The following is a 13,653-nucleotide window of genomic DNA, read 5'->3' as shown; positions in this document are numbered from 1 at the left end:
ATGGGCTTGGACTGCAAGAGAGGAAAGGGGCGTTCGCCTGCCGGTGTGCTGCGGCTCCCTCCGGTGTCCGCCGCGAGCAAGAGCAGCAGGACACCTCCAGCTATTTCTCTGGGCTCGTCTGTATGTAAAATACTGGACAGCTTCCAGCCAGCAATTCCATCACCAGCAGCATCGTCCCCATCCGCACCAAGCTCTCCAAATGGAGAGGTTTTGCTAGCACAAGGGATCTACTCCCACCAAGCAGCTGAGGGAGAATGTCTTCCAGTTTGAGAGAAAAATGTAAAGCTCAAAAGCGATCAGCAGAAACCTCACCCAGTACTGGCTGTGGATCCTGTGCTCTGTGGGAAATGGTGGTACATCAACACATTGGTAGACAAAAACATTTGGCATCACTGAAAATTTCCAAATAAATGTGTTGAAAACTTCAGGATGTTTTAGTTAGCCTCTTAAGCAGTAACAGCTCAAATGACAACACAGAGGCACAGAGAAAAACAAAAGCCAAACCAAGGTGTGTGGAAAATTGTCCAAACATACTGCTATGTGGACTTCCAGAAAAAGCCAAGTATCTGAGAGGATTCCTCAAACTGGTGTGTGGTTTCCATCATATCCTTCTTGAGTATTTCCAGTGGACTCAGTTTTAGCCGGTTCCTGAAAATGGGAATGGTGGTGTCTTGCTCCAGTGAAAGAGAGGAATAATGTTTAGGTTCAGAGGGCTGCCCTGGTGAGCAGGGAAATGCTTAGCTTTCCCCAGCCCCTCTGCACCTCTTCTGGTATGGTCCACCACTTGGCAGGGTCCTCCCAAGACTCCTGCATCCTCCAGGAGTCTTGGGAGGACCACAAATAAGAAGGAACAGTCGTTTTCCTCTTGATCACTGCTGAAAACAATGTTCACTGTCAGGTAAGAAGTGGTGGCTTCAGTTATGTCATGTGTGGGCAACCTGGATCTGGCATGGCAAGGAGGACATAGTGAGTATTTCCTTAGTAACTCTGTGTAAGGCATTGTAGGATTTTATTTTCAGTTTAAAATTAGTTGAGAAGAAATGGGGCTACCAAGCTACCAGGATGAGCCTTAGGGGACACAAGGTTTCTGTCTTTCATTGCTGTATGAGGTAGGGAGTTGGGGTCATTTCCTAGACTTCTCCTTGGCTCCAGGACTGAGATTGTCTCTTGAAGCTTATCCAGTGCCTCCTCAAACCCAGCAGAGTTTTTACAGAAGCAGTAAAGGGAAAAGAAAGCAGTGAAAGCAACAGGAGGAGGTCAGATCCAGAGGCTGTTGGAGGAAGAGTTAGGGGAGACTGGCTAATCCAGTGGGACTTGTGGGGCTTGCACCTCTGTCAATCATAAAACGCACTGTGCTTGAAGGCACAGGGGAGTCAGGAGGATGGCAGTGAAGGTCAGGTCTCATCCATCGTTCCTTCTCAGTTTGTGTCTCTCATTTTCCTACTTTTTTTTTTTTAATTCTTTTTTTTTATTGCCTGCCTTTCTCAGGCCAGAAGGGCAGCGGCGCTGCAGGACGGGCCCCGTGGCCGGTACCTGTTCCCGTTCCTTGGGCTCCTTGTGCTCCCTGCCCGCTGCGAGCCTGGTCCAGCGGGAAGCCCAGTCACTGTATCCCGCCGGCAAGCGCCAGCGCGGCAGCGGGGTGATGTCACCGCTGTCGTGCCCGGCGATGCCCTCCTGCCAGCCGGCCCCGGCCCCGGCCCCGCTCGGTGCCGCAGGGCGGAGAGCCGCGGGCAGCATCCGGGCACGTCCTGCGCGAGAGCGGGATGCGGGCTCCGCAGTGTGCCGGTGCCACAGGCAGCCAGCGAAAAGGGGAAGGGGACCGGAGCATTGGGGTGGGGACTGGCGGCAGCTGAGACGGGAAACGTGGCTAGAGGTAGCGGCCTGAGGAGAAGCCGGGCTGCGTAGAAGGGCAGGACGAAACGGGACACCAGTGTGCAACGCAGACCCAGGAATCCATCCCTGGTGCTGGGCCATCCTGGGGGAATGGGAGGAGCCCCTTCAGAGGACAATAAACTCTGGAATGAGGGTGTGGGCTGCTGCTCCTCGCTCCCCCCCTCATTCCACATGCATGATGATACCATATCCCTCCATCTCGCTGGCTTCTTGTGTTTTGGTTTTTTTTTCTCTTTTCCCAGAAATTGTATTTTGAAGACAACCAAAAGGAGAACGTGTTCTGGGTGTGGCTGCATGTGATTTACCCAATAGCCAAAGTGGGGGGGCGCCGAAGGGGAAAAACAGAGCGTCTGCTGCTGAAGAGAGTGGAAGCTGAGGGCTGCAGTAAGTGATGGGGACTCTGTCTTTTCTTTCAGTGCTCCTCGAAATAGCTGAAAAGTAGAAGAGAATGGAGGGAGAGAACTTGGGAGAAACTTTCCGTTGCATGCTGAGGGTGTGGAGCAGGGCTTAGCCTTCCAAATGGGAAAAGAGATGGGGACTGGAGAAAGGAGGTGGAAAAGAGGAACAAAGCAGGTGGTGTTATAAGTTCAGTCCAGAATGTTTCAGAAATACCTGGGAAACTGGCCACATGAGAAGGGAGACAGGAGGGAGGCTGAGAAGACCAAATGGTCTTGAGAGGAAAATGGGTACAACAAGGAAAATTTCTGAGGCATAGGGGAGGGTATACCAGTTCTTCTCTTAGCTTTCCTCTGTTCTCTCCTCCACTCCACAGGGATGAAGACCTCTGGAACCTGTATGCTGTTTTGCATCTTAACACTCTTCTTGTCCCCAGCTGGTGAGTCCTTATGCCCAGGGGAAGGATTTCTTCCCCATCTGGGCCCCGTGGAGTTTCCTACACAGAATAATGAGCAATGATCTAAGGACAAAGACAAAGATATGTAGAGGGGTAGAGAAGGAGGAAGGACTGAACAGGAAAGGCAAGGTGGATATAGGATTGTAAGGAGAAAATTAGGAACTGGAAACACTTTCCCATCTGTGACACTCTCCAGTAAGTACTGGGAGTCACAAGAGACAGAGGTCCACAGCTTCTTCTGCAGGTATGTTACAGTAAGCAAAACGTCCAGATCAAGATGAGAAAGAGGGTTAGGTGTGCTTTGTGCTTACTGCTGTGCCACCTGTGTATGCATGATATGCAGGACATTTCCCAGTGCTCTGCAAAATTTGTTCTGTTACAGTTGTGACATGTTTGCTGTCACTAGCAGTTCCTGCTGGAATGACCTCATTCCAAGCCACTTCACTGCTGGGAGGTTTTGTAGTATTTGTACAGCTGTTTTGAGAAACCTCACCTGTGTAGTTCTGACCATTTTCTGCTTCTGGTGGTGGTTGTTATTATTCTGGTTTGTGTCTCCATTACTTTGTTTGCTAGGAGATACTTTGGCAAAAATTCAGATAAATATTTTTTTAAAAAAAGAAAAAAGCACAACAACAACAAAAAAGAATAAAACAAGAGGGACAATTAATAAAACAATAAAACAAGCATCAGACATTATAGTCAGAAGACTCAGGACAGATAGTGAAAGGTTAATTTCAGGGAATGGACAAAGCTTTGTCCAGGAAAGACTGTATGTATCACTTTCAAACTAGGTTATTCTAACACCCTCCTTGATCCTCCCCTCATGCTGAAACCCGATTCTGCTCCAAACAGCACTTTTTCTTTTAAAGGTGTACAATAAATAATGTCATGTTTATGACTGTGAAGCAGGAAGGTGAGGCATCCAAGAGATGAGCTTATAGGTGAACTACAATTTGAAACAGGAACGAAAAAAGGCCGTGGTTTTTATTGTACATGAAGGAAGCCTGAAAGGAATTTTTCTTACTTTTGAGTATTTTGTTTTAGCACTTCTCTTTGGGTTTGTTTGTTTTAACTTGGAAAATAACAGGAATCACCAGCTGATCTCTCGTTGTTTCTTTTGATTTTGGGTAAGCTACAGATTTGGTGAGTTAAGGTTTCAGTTCTAGATCTCAAGGATGAATTTACTGCAGCTCGGATAAGAAAGTCCAGTTGATTATAAGGCTTGTTTATTTGGTACCATAGTAATTATAAATTGAAGTGATTGAAGGTGGGATAAGAAAATCACCCTTTTTGTGTCCTTGCCTTGTATGCAGAGATTTCACTTCACTTATGTCCTTTTGTTTTAGAATTGGACTGGTTTTCTATTCAACCCCTAGGGGAAAACAAGATTCGTAATAGCTGACTTTTCAAAGTTAGAAAAGGGGGAGGAGCCACCCTGTCTTTTCTACACATCTCTTCAAATCCAGCACAGCTGGCTTCTGCAATGGTTTCAGGATTTTCATCCTTCCTTTTGCATCAGTAACAAATGAGAAAGTGATCAACACCATTTTCTTCCCTACTTGTTGCAATTAAGAGATTACCCAGAACAGGAGAACTTTTGGGCTGTATTAAATTGTGAAGTTATTATGCATGTCTGGTCCTCCCTGGGTTAACCACCAGCAGCTGGCAGCTGGGTGGGGAACAGAATATCAGAGTCCAGCAACTCCTGTAATGCTGTAGAGCAGGATTATGTAGGGGTCCCAAGAGAGCCTCTGTGGCCTGCAAGTAACTGCCCTTGGAATGTGGAAGAACTATGACAAAAACTCCAGACCTGATAGTTTTTACCCACACAGTGCTCCCATTAAGAGCAGAAAGCTGCAGGCTGAGGTCGCAGGACGTAGCGGGATGTACTGATTTTTGGGCTGGTCATGCACACATCCCTGCAGTGCCCCAGATCACTGGCTTTTTCCTGCCAACTCCTTCCTTCATCCCACCCCAGTTATGCAGACATTTCCCTCGTCTGTGGCTAGCAGGAAATATTTTCCTATTCCTGGCTGCTCTAAGGAAGCTGCTCTGTCACCCTTTATATTTAAACAAACAAACAGTCTAGCCCGGTTTCAATTCCTTCCATGTAGCATGCACAACCAAGTCTTCATCATTGCCCTACTCCAGTTCACCCAGAGTCTGAGAGGGGAAAGATTATCTGCTCTGTGCTCTATACCCAGGCTGGATGATTTGCCTAAGGAGCTGCAAAACCTGCAGTCTGCTTTTTACTGTACCAATGACTCAATCCGTGCCCCCAAGTGAATAATTTCCATGACTCAGTTTCCTCTTTTATAAAATAGAGATAGGGATTTTGCTCAGCCTCCGGAGCAGGGAGGCCACATCGATCGTTTTTTTCAAAATGCATCAAAAGAGGTTTCAGAAGGCAAAGTCTGGTAGCAGATCGGGAGGCATTTACTAACTTGTCCCTGTGCCTAGCCATTGCCCCTGGTGGAAGCATCAGGGATAGGATCAGGACCCGCTGTATCCGCGAGCTCTTAAACAGCAAATGCAGCCGGCAGTGGAGGCTGAGGCTGAGTAGAGAGCATTGCTCCCTTCAGCAGAGGGCAGTAGTGTCTCCTGGATACATTAAAATTTCACAAAGCCTGCAGACTATAAAAATCTGTCTTTTGTCACACCCCTCTCTTCTTCTCCTGCAGACTGGTTTCCATGGATGGTCAATGGGCAAGAACCAGAAGGTACAACTGGTAAGTATTACTGGGATGTTAATGTGCTGAAGATTGCTCATGTGACCCAGTTGTCCTATGGCATTACAGCCTGTTTATTAGAATATACTGTTCTCTGTTTTTTTGTCTCTGATATTGTAAGCTTACCTTTCAGTGAAAATTAAACAAGTTCTCCAAGACAACCTGTTAAGTGTTACATGCTCTTTACAAATAATTCTCTAGTGCAGAGGTCCTGAACACTTAGCTGAAGGGTACAAAGTTATGTTCACAGTCAAGGGTTGTAGGAGGTCCACAAAAGCTGGTATGTCTTCAAACACAAGATGCTTGGGGAGCTCTACTGCTGCTCAGAAAAATCCTAAGGGGAATGGTGCACAAATGGCATGGTGCTTTAGTAGTGAGGCCACTGGGAAAGGATATGCACTGATCTTCTTACTGGCTGTGTTCTTAGGGGTAAATTGATTTATTCCTCTGGACCTTAATCCATTTTTGCTACATGGTAAGATAAAATGAATGTACATTTGCATCATGTTTCAGCATCCAAAAGGATGACAAGGGCTTGTCTTTTCTTCAAACCTGAAGCCCCTGGCTAAACCTGCAGCCATCTCCCAGCTATGATCCTATGATATGTAATATCTGCAATTTCCCAGAAGACTATTCAGAAGCTAGCCCAAAACATGTCCTCCAAGCATCCTTTCCTTCATGCTTTACCTCTCTACCACTACCCCAGCTTTGCCATCAATTGCTTTTCAAAGAAACTCATCCACTGATTAATTTCTGCAGTCAAGGCTAGATTTTGGAGTTGCCTCCCTCCTTCTCTGCCATGGTCGCCCTCAGCTGTCTGTCCTACTATTTTGAAGTTTATAATGAATTTTCATTTTCAGAAGGAGGTCAGGTTCTCTGTTCCTGAGTAGATGTAGATTGTTATGAGGATGAAACTGATTAGGAAGGAGGTTTTGACTGTGTGGCAAGACCCCTCAGCACCTTCATTTCAGAAGTCTTTCTTTCCCATCAAGATGCCAACAGCGGCCATATCCGAGAAGTCAAGATATGCCTCCAAAATACACCGAGGGCTGATACAACATGTGCACTGAGAAATCCAGTCCCAGGCCAGCCACCAGAAAGGGGAGTGGATATGAGCAAGTTGGGGGTTCTGTGTTTGATTATGTATTTCCTGGGTTGGATCCCACTTTGTCATGAGCCTGTGATGGCAGGAGAGGTAATTCAAGCTGACTCTGGCTGGCTGTGTAAGGGACCATAAAGTAAAGAAAAGCTTTTTCAAGGACATTCTCTTTTCCAGGTGGAGTTAGCCCTGACAGCTCTGGTAAGCACCAGTCTCTTGGCATCTTCATGCTTCTTTTTCCCTTTTCACCGCTGCTGCCTAGACAGTCACAGAAATTACCCATTATGCCCAGAAACTCCTCATCCCACTTCTGATGCATGGCAGCATTCTTCCAGCACTTACGGCTGTCTGGGAGTCCTTCTCATGCTCCACACAGGGAGATGAATTTAGGGTGACTTAATGGCCTGTTCTCCAAGGAAATGCCAATCTCATTTCATGTATCAGGGCTCCCTGAAGATGTTTCCACTGCAGAAAGCCATGAAATTTAAAGCTCACACATCCTTGGCTTCCAGAGAAGGTGGCAGGAACAAACAGACTAAATGATGAGGGTGAGAAATTGGACAGGTTCAAACTGGGACACAGGCTGTGTGTGTGTGTCTGCTGACTGGTAACAGATGTGATTCAGTTCTCAGGAGACAGAGGTGCCAAAAATCCCCTGAAAGTAGTAGAGCAAACCTGAGCATTGTTGGAGCGGGGAAGTGGAAATTCTGTTCTTTCAGTACTGTTTGCCCCACCGTGCCTGTGGCTGGGTCACAGGGGGGCAGCAAAATGTCTGTGAAGGGAAGGGTAGATGGAGGACTTGGAAAATAAGCACTTAGAGCACACAGTGTGTGTCCTTAGAGAGTGGAGATGGCCCTAGGAGAAGGACACAGAACTGATGGGAGTGTAGGCAATTCCAACAATGGGCAATGGAGAAAAAGAGAGGCTCAAGAAGGAGCCTCCCCACTTTTTCCAACCCCACTCTGAGTTCAGATCTGTCACCACTGGCCTTGGGGATGGTTTCTCTCTCTGCTGGAGCAGTCTCTCAAATACATCCCTCTGAGGTGGTGAAGACTAGGCAGGGCAGGGAGAGGGAGATCACATGTAGTCGATGCTATGGGTCAGAGAGAGGCAGCTATTCATGGCTGTTTCTGGGAGTAGGCTCTGAGTGTATGGGAGCTCATCTGAGAGTGGTATCTTGCTGTCTAGAACATCAGCTCCACAGTTTGTCCTCTGCCCTGACTCTGCTCATCAGCTGGCTGCAGTATTTTTTTGGGTCTGACTGCCATGAGACTGAGTCAAGAGGCCAGCTGGAAATGTAATTAGGATAATTGAAAACTGCAGATGAGTCAAGGGGCCAGCTAGGAATATAATTAAGACAGTAAAAGACTGCATATTTTGGTTAAGATCTTAAATAAGTTAAAGAGTAAAGTTAGAAATGTGACTAGCAAGAATCATGAACTCTAGTTAAAGTGTGACAAAGATATCCACAAGTAAAGCTAGGAGTGACAGGGGATGGATAGAGTACTGCAGAAAGGCAGAAATCATGAAAATAACTGGCCTCGAAGAATAATCGAACAAGAGAGGCTTGGACTGTGACCAGCAGGTGAAAAAGTCCTGCCAACTGAACATAGTGAGGACTTCACCATGAGGAAGATGGCTTTTTTCTTCCCATATGCCCACTCCCTTATTTCAAAATCCCACTGACCCAATTAAGAGGATACATTTGCCCAGCCATAATAGATATTCAGCTAATTATAGTATGAAATGGGCAGGTAATGATTATGTATTAGGCATCCACAGAAACCACATGGATATATAAAACCTTTCTTAGATAAATACAGAGCAGGACTCTGCAACTCCTCTTGCACGTGTCTTTAGAAATGATTCCACACGTAATAAATACCCTTCTTTTCAACTTTAATTAGTTGAAGAGCCGTTTGTCCATGCTTCAAGACAACACTGAAGAGGAAAGTGGAAGCACAATGTTGTATCTACAAAGATGTATGATCTTTGTGGTTGGGATGGGAGGTGAAGCAGCTGTGTTCAGCATATGAGGCCTGACAGTCTGTAGGAAGGTAGATAAGACTGTGTCCAGACCAAACTGGTCATGACTGACCTACATCTAAAGGTTAAAAGTGAAGCCTTTACAGCAAACTTGGGCTTCAATTTGCTTACTATTGAGGGATCGAGCAAAACTCTTCACAAAGGAAGTGCCATTGGGACCCATCTTTGCTCTGCAGCATCCTATCAGCTCTAGCACACCCAGCATATTTGCAGGGAAAGCCTGCAGGTACTCTGACAAATCAGATAATAACAACACCACAATCAGCATTGTCTATGAACCAGATGTGAGATAGCTACTAGTCAGGGCTGGTAAGCCATCAGCAGAACACTGGCAGGATGGAAGAGACTGTAAGGTCAAATTAAGATCTTTCAGTACATCTCTTTTTCCAGGTGCAGCTGACACACCACCTGTGCCTCTTCCTCCTGGTGAGTTTATTCTCATTTTGCTGCCACATGTTGTGGATCCTCCTTCCCTCTCCTCACACAGTCCCTTACACACCTGGAATCCTGCCTTCTCTGACTGGCCCTAAGCCCCACACTCGAAAGATTCAATCTCTTTAACACACGTTTTGTCTATGCTTCTGGCTAACACTATGGCACCTGAGCAGAAGCAGAAGTCCTCTGTATTGCTCATAAGAACTGGCATCTGGCAATCAGTTCTCTAAATTCCTTTTCTGTTTGTCTGGGTAAATTATAAAATGTACTGGTTTGCTGTGATCCAGATGGGTTACTTTATCAGAGAGAGTAACAAACCAACCTTTTTTGACCCCTTGTCATGGACATTAAAGAGCCAGTGGTGTTGGGATGCTGTTTCTTAAAGGTGTGTGTCACTGTTCTTTATGCAGGGCAGTCACAAAGTCCTTCACCTCTTGATTTGATAAAGGGTAATTACATCAGCTAAAGAAATTTACCTGACCTTTTAAGTCAGAATGTCCTTACACTGTAATTTTGAACAATAGTGGTAATGCTTTATGGGAAAGCTTAGGCAAACTTTTAGCATTGCTGACTGCTTAGCTGGCACTAGACTCACATTGGATTTGTACCTTATGGTTTCATGTCAGTAACAATGCAATCTTTTTCCACATAAGAAGTTACAATGGAAGGCTCTTGAAACAATTTTCCAGATATTTGTTTTGATTAAGCTGATTTCTAGAAGGAATCATGGTAACTAACTAACTAACTAACTTTGCTACCCTCTGTGTTCCAGTTCCGTCTGACAGCGAAGCGACCACTTCATCAGGTGTGTTTTAAGTTTGCTGCCTGCACCCTCTCCCAGACCCACTTTCACCCACCCTGTTAGCTCTCCAGAGAGGTTCTGGCTGGGCACACAGCTCTGTCTCCTAGAAAATTGTTTTAAATTGTTCCTTGAGTTAGAAGTACTGGAGAGTGATGGTACCGGAAGCTGAAGCCTTCTCCTGGATGGTGTGCCTGGGAGGGGAGGAGCTGGCAGGTCAGCAGACCAGATACAATGGATCAATATTGTGTCAGTGTCAGTGGACAAGACCTGGCATTTCAGAAGGACCTGCAAGAAAATCCATAGTAGCGGATAGTAGTAGAAGAAAAGTAGTAGAAAATCCATTGTAGTTAGTTACAGGGTTGATTGTCCAGAAAACCAGGAACTAGATTTGTGTCCTGAAATGTGATAATTGCACATCTATTAGAAACCCCTGTCTTAAATATGCAACTAAAATTTACATTTTGTTTATGTGTGTCTGTCCCCTTTACAACATGTGCCTTCTGTATTCTGGGTGTCCAGTGGGCTTGATTTGGGTTTCACTCAACTTTCTCTTCCTTTTGTCTTGAGGAGCAAGGGGATCACAAATGGCCACACTATTTTCCTCCTCTTTAAACCAGCCCCATTTCTCACATGAGAGCGACAATAGGGGCTGGGGTCCTTCCCTAGAAGCCTCGAAGACTGTACCTAGTGATTAGGTTATATCTGTGCCTGAACGAGTGCACCTGGCCATGATGCTGGGTTGCACCTCTGTGTTTGTGTGTGTGTTCTCAGACTGCCGTGAGGAAAAGTTCCCTTGCACGCGCCTGTACTCTGTTCACAAGCCAGTAAAGCAGTGTATCAGCTACCTCTGTGTTACAAGGTAAGAAACCAGCAGTCCCTAAGAAAAGCACTAGAAACTGCCCAGAAATGGTATGTCCAGTTCAGTAATTGTTCCTTTTGAAGACTAGAGGTTTTCTCTGGGAAGCTATTGGTGAGACGAATCCTATCCCCAGAGTGTCCTTTTAGGATAATTATTTAAAACAGCACAATGGCAACAGTCTGTGCAGCACTAAGGAGCTGAAATGTGCCCTACATTGTAATCCATATTTAAGGTATTTGGTCATTTATAGGGCCATGAAAATGATCAGAGGTATGGAGCAACTCTCCTACAGACAGCCTCAGAGAGCTGGGATTATTCAGCTTGGAGAAGAGAAGGCTCCAGGGAGAAGTCATTGCAGCCTGCAGTACCTAAAGGGGGCTTATTAAACAGAGGGAGAGCAACGTTTTACATGGGCAAATAATGATAAGACAAGGGGGAATGGTTTTAACTGAAATAAGAGAGATTTAGATTTGTTGTCAGGAAGAAATTCTTTACTCAGAGGGTGGTGACGTACCACTGGCACAGATTGCCCAGGTAAGTTGTCAATGCCCCATCTTTGGGAGTGTTCAAGGCAAGGTTCAATGTAGGGCCTTGAGCAACCTGATCCAGTGGGTGGCATTCCTGCCCGAGGAAGTGAGTTTGGAACTAGGTGATCTTCGAGGTTCCTTCCAACCCAAGCCTTTCTATGATTCTAAGATTTCATGAAGTCTTTACAAAGATTCCTTTGCTATTGAGCAGCCTTATTCTTGGCTAAGAAATAACAAAAAATTTTGGATTTGCCTGCTCACTAGTGAATATTCATGTTTATTCCCTGTTCCCCTTCTTTGTTTCTTTGTGTCCCTGTGCCTTCCGCTGGTGATCCCGGTGATCCCGCAGTGTGCGTCGCATGTATGTAATAAACAAGGAGGTGTGCACTCGCATTATCTGCAAGGAGAACGAGGTCATGCAAGGTGAGTGGTATCACAGGATAGCTGCAGCCATCTGATAGAGTCTCCAAGCTAACTAGCTGGCTTAGACCCTGATCCACATGCAATAGCATCCCTGGACTTTGAAAGAGCTCTGATGCAATGCAGTCTTGGACATAATACACATGTCATGATCAAAAAAACTGGGAAGTAGTTATTGTGCTACTAAAAAATATCATAGCTCTCTATTCCTCGATCTTGAACATGGTCTAGTAGTCGCAGACACATCCTTACTCAAAGTTGTACTCCTTTGAGGTTAAGAGTAAATCTCAGTATTTCTATTCATGAATAGAAGCGGGATCCAGTCTAGATTTTTTATGCAATCTTTGTTGCAGCAAAATACAAGTGGTTTTAACATGTAATGTACATGCATAAAGCCAGAAGGAAATTCATAAAAGCCTGAGAACTTGCTTTGCTTGCCTCATGTATATGAGGATTGAGCAGTTTAAACAGTCTCTGATGCAGTAAAGGATGTACCTCTATTCTGCTGGTGAAGAATTTGAAGGAAGCTTTGATTATCTGTCAGTGTCTGTGTGTGTGCTTGTCTTCAGATGAGATCTGTCGCCAGCTGGCTGGCCTTCCTCCTCGACGTCTCCGCCGGTCCGGGCAGCCCCTGCCTCTCCCTTGCAGACAGCTCCTGGAGCAGCAGCGCAGGCCTGATGCTCTGTGAGCTACCAACAGTAGGAGAGGAAAAGGAAGAGAGAGAAGAGAAGGCATCATCCACTACCTACAGTCCAAGACAAGTGCTTCTTGCTTGTGATTTCCCCATTATTTCCTTGCTTCTATGCCTTCTTCTACATCCTCTTCTTCAAGTGCTGCAGGGCACAGAATACCCTCCTGCCAATCTGTCATGGTAGCTGTTGTCATCTTTATAATCTATTACTGATGATAGGGGACTCTCCCCTCTTTTCTCTCACATTCTGCCTGGCAGGCTGTGAGCTGCTCATTTCCCAGAGGTCCTTATAAATGTGCTGCACCTTCTGTTGCTTTGGCCCTGGAGAGAGGCAGAAATGGGGACAGGATGAAGTCCTCCCCAATGGTACAGATGCCCTAAGCTACATCTCATCTCACCTTCATGCCCTAGGACTCCTGCCCTAGATTTCTTGCCTGGCATCAGCATAAACTCAGATGTGGTTGGTCAGCTTGAGCCTCTCTGATTCTCCTGAGCTACTGAGTTTGTTGTGTGATAGAACATTCCCCTCCTTGTGTCTGCTGGCCTCAGGAAAGTGACAGAACAGGGAGATGAGCTGTCCCGAACCCAAGGCACCCCTCACTGGGTGGCAACAGATCATTTATAACTACCTCTGGGAAGTTTTTGTCTCAAGCCCATTGCCTTCCTCACACACATCTACCAAATGAAAAAATCTGGATTTAGTATGGCATTATATTCTTCTCAAAAAGATTATGTTGGATCAGAGTGCTGCCTCTCTCCTCTCCTCTCCTCTCCTCTCCTCTCCTCTCCTCTCCTCTCCTCTCCTCTCCTCTCCTCTCCTCTCCTCTCCTCTCCTCTCCTCTCCTCTCCTCTCCTCTCCTCTCCTCTCCTCTCCTCTCCTCTCCTCTCCTCTCCTCTCCTCTCCTCTCCTCTCCTCTCCTCTCCTCTCCTCTCCTCTCCTCTCCTCTCCTCTCCTCTCCTCTCCTCTCCTCTCCTCTCCTCTCCTCTCCTCTCCTCTCCTCTCCTCTCCTCTCCTCTCCTCTCCTCTCCTCTCCTCTCCTCTCCTCTGTTCTTGTCCCTCCCTTCCCACTGAAGCCATCTCTTGATGCCCATTCCAGGCAAGTTTCAGGGAGCAGAAATTACAGCTGCCTCCACTCCTAAGGCCAAGAAAGCCCATGAAGAACCTCTGTGACCTGACATTACTGAGACCTTGCAATGAATTATCTTGTCTTGGTCTGGCTACCTCCGCACTCTCCAGTTGCTGTGCCTGCTTTCAATCTCCAGTTGAGCTCCTACCTCCTGACCTGGAAGCTCCTGCAC

General features: G+C 46.2%; 1 protein-coding gene across 1 annotated transcript; it reads left to right on the top strand.

Annotated features, from left to right (window-relative positions):
• Positions 1–2,020: 2,020 nt before the first annotated feature.
• On the top strand, positions 2,021–13,135 carry MFAP5 (microfibril associated protein 5; the record flags this gene model as incomplete). The annotated part of the gene is given in 10 exon segments (XM_084224591.1): positions 2,021–2,106; positions 2,108–2,277; positions 2,666–2,728; positions 5,428–5,475; positions 6,752–6,775; positions 9,011–9,046; positions 9,828–9,860; positions 10,629–10,716; positions 11,593–11,666; positions 12,233–13,135. Coding segments are annotated over 10 exon segments (741 nt in total). The 3' UTR covers positions 12,352–13,135.
• Between the last annotated feature and the right edge of the window lie 518 nt (positions 13,136–13,653).

The sequence above is a fragment of the Fringilla coelebs genome (genome assembly GCF_963513975.1).
Source record: "Fringilla coelebs genome assembly, chromosome: 2".
Classification (NCBI taxonomy): Eukaryota; Metazoa; Chordata; class Aves; order Passeriformes; family Fringillidae; genus Fringilla; species Fringilla coelebs.
Note: the sequence above shows the minus strand (reverse complement) of the source record. Positions and strands in the feature narration are given on the sequence as shown.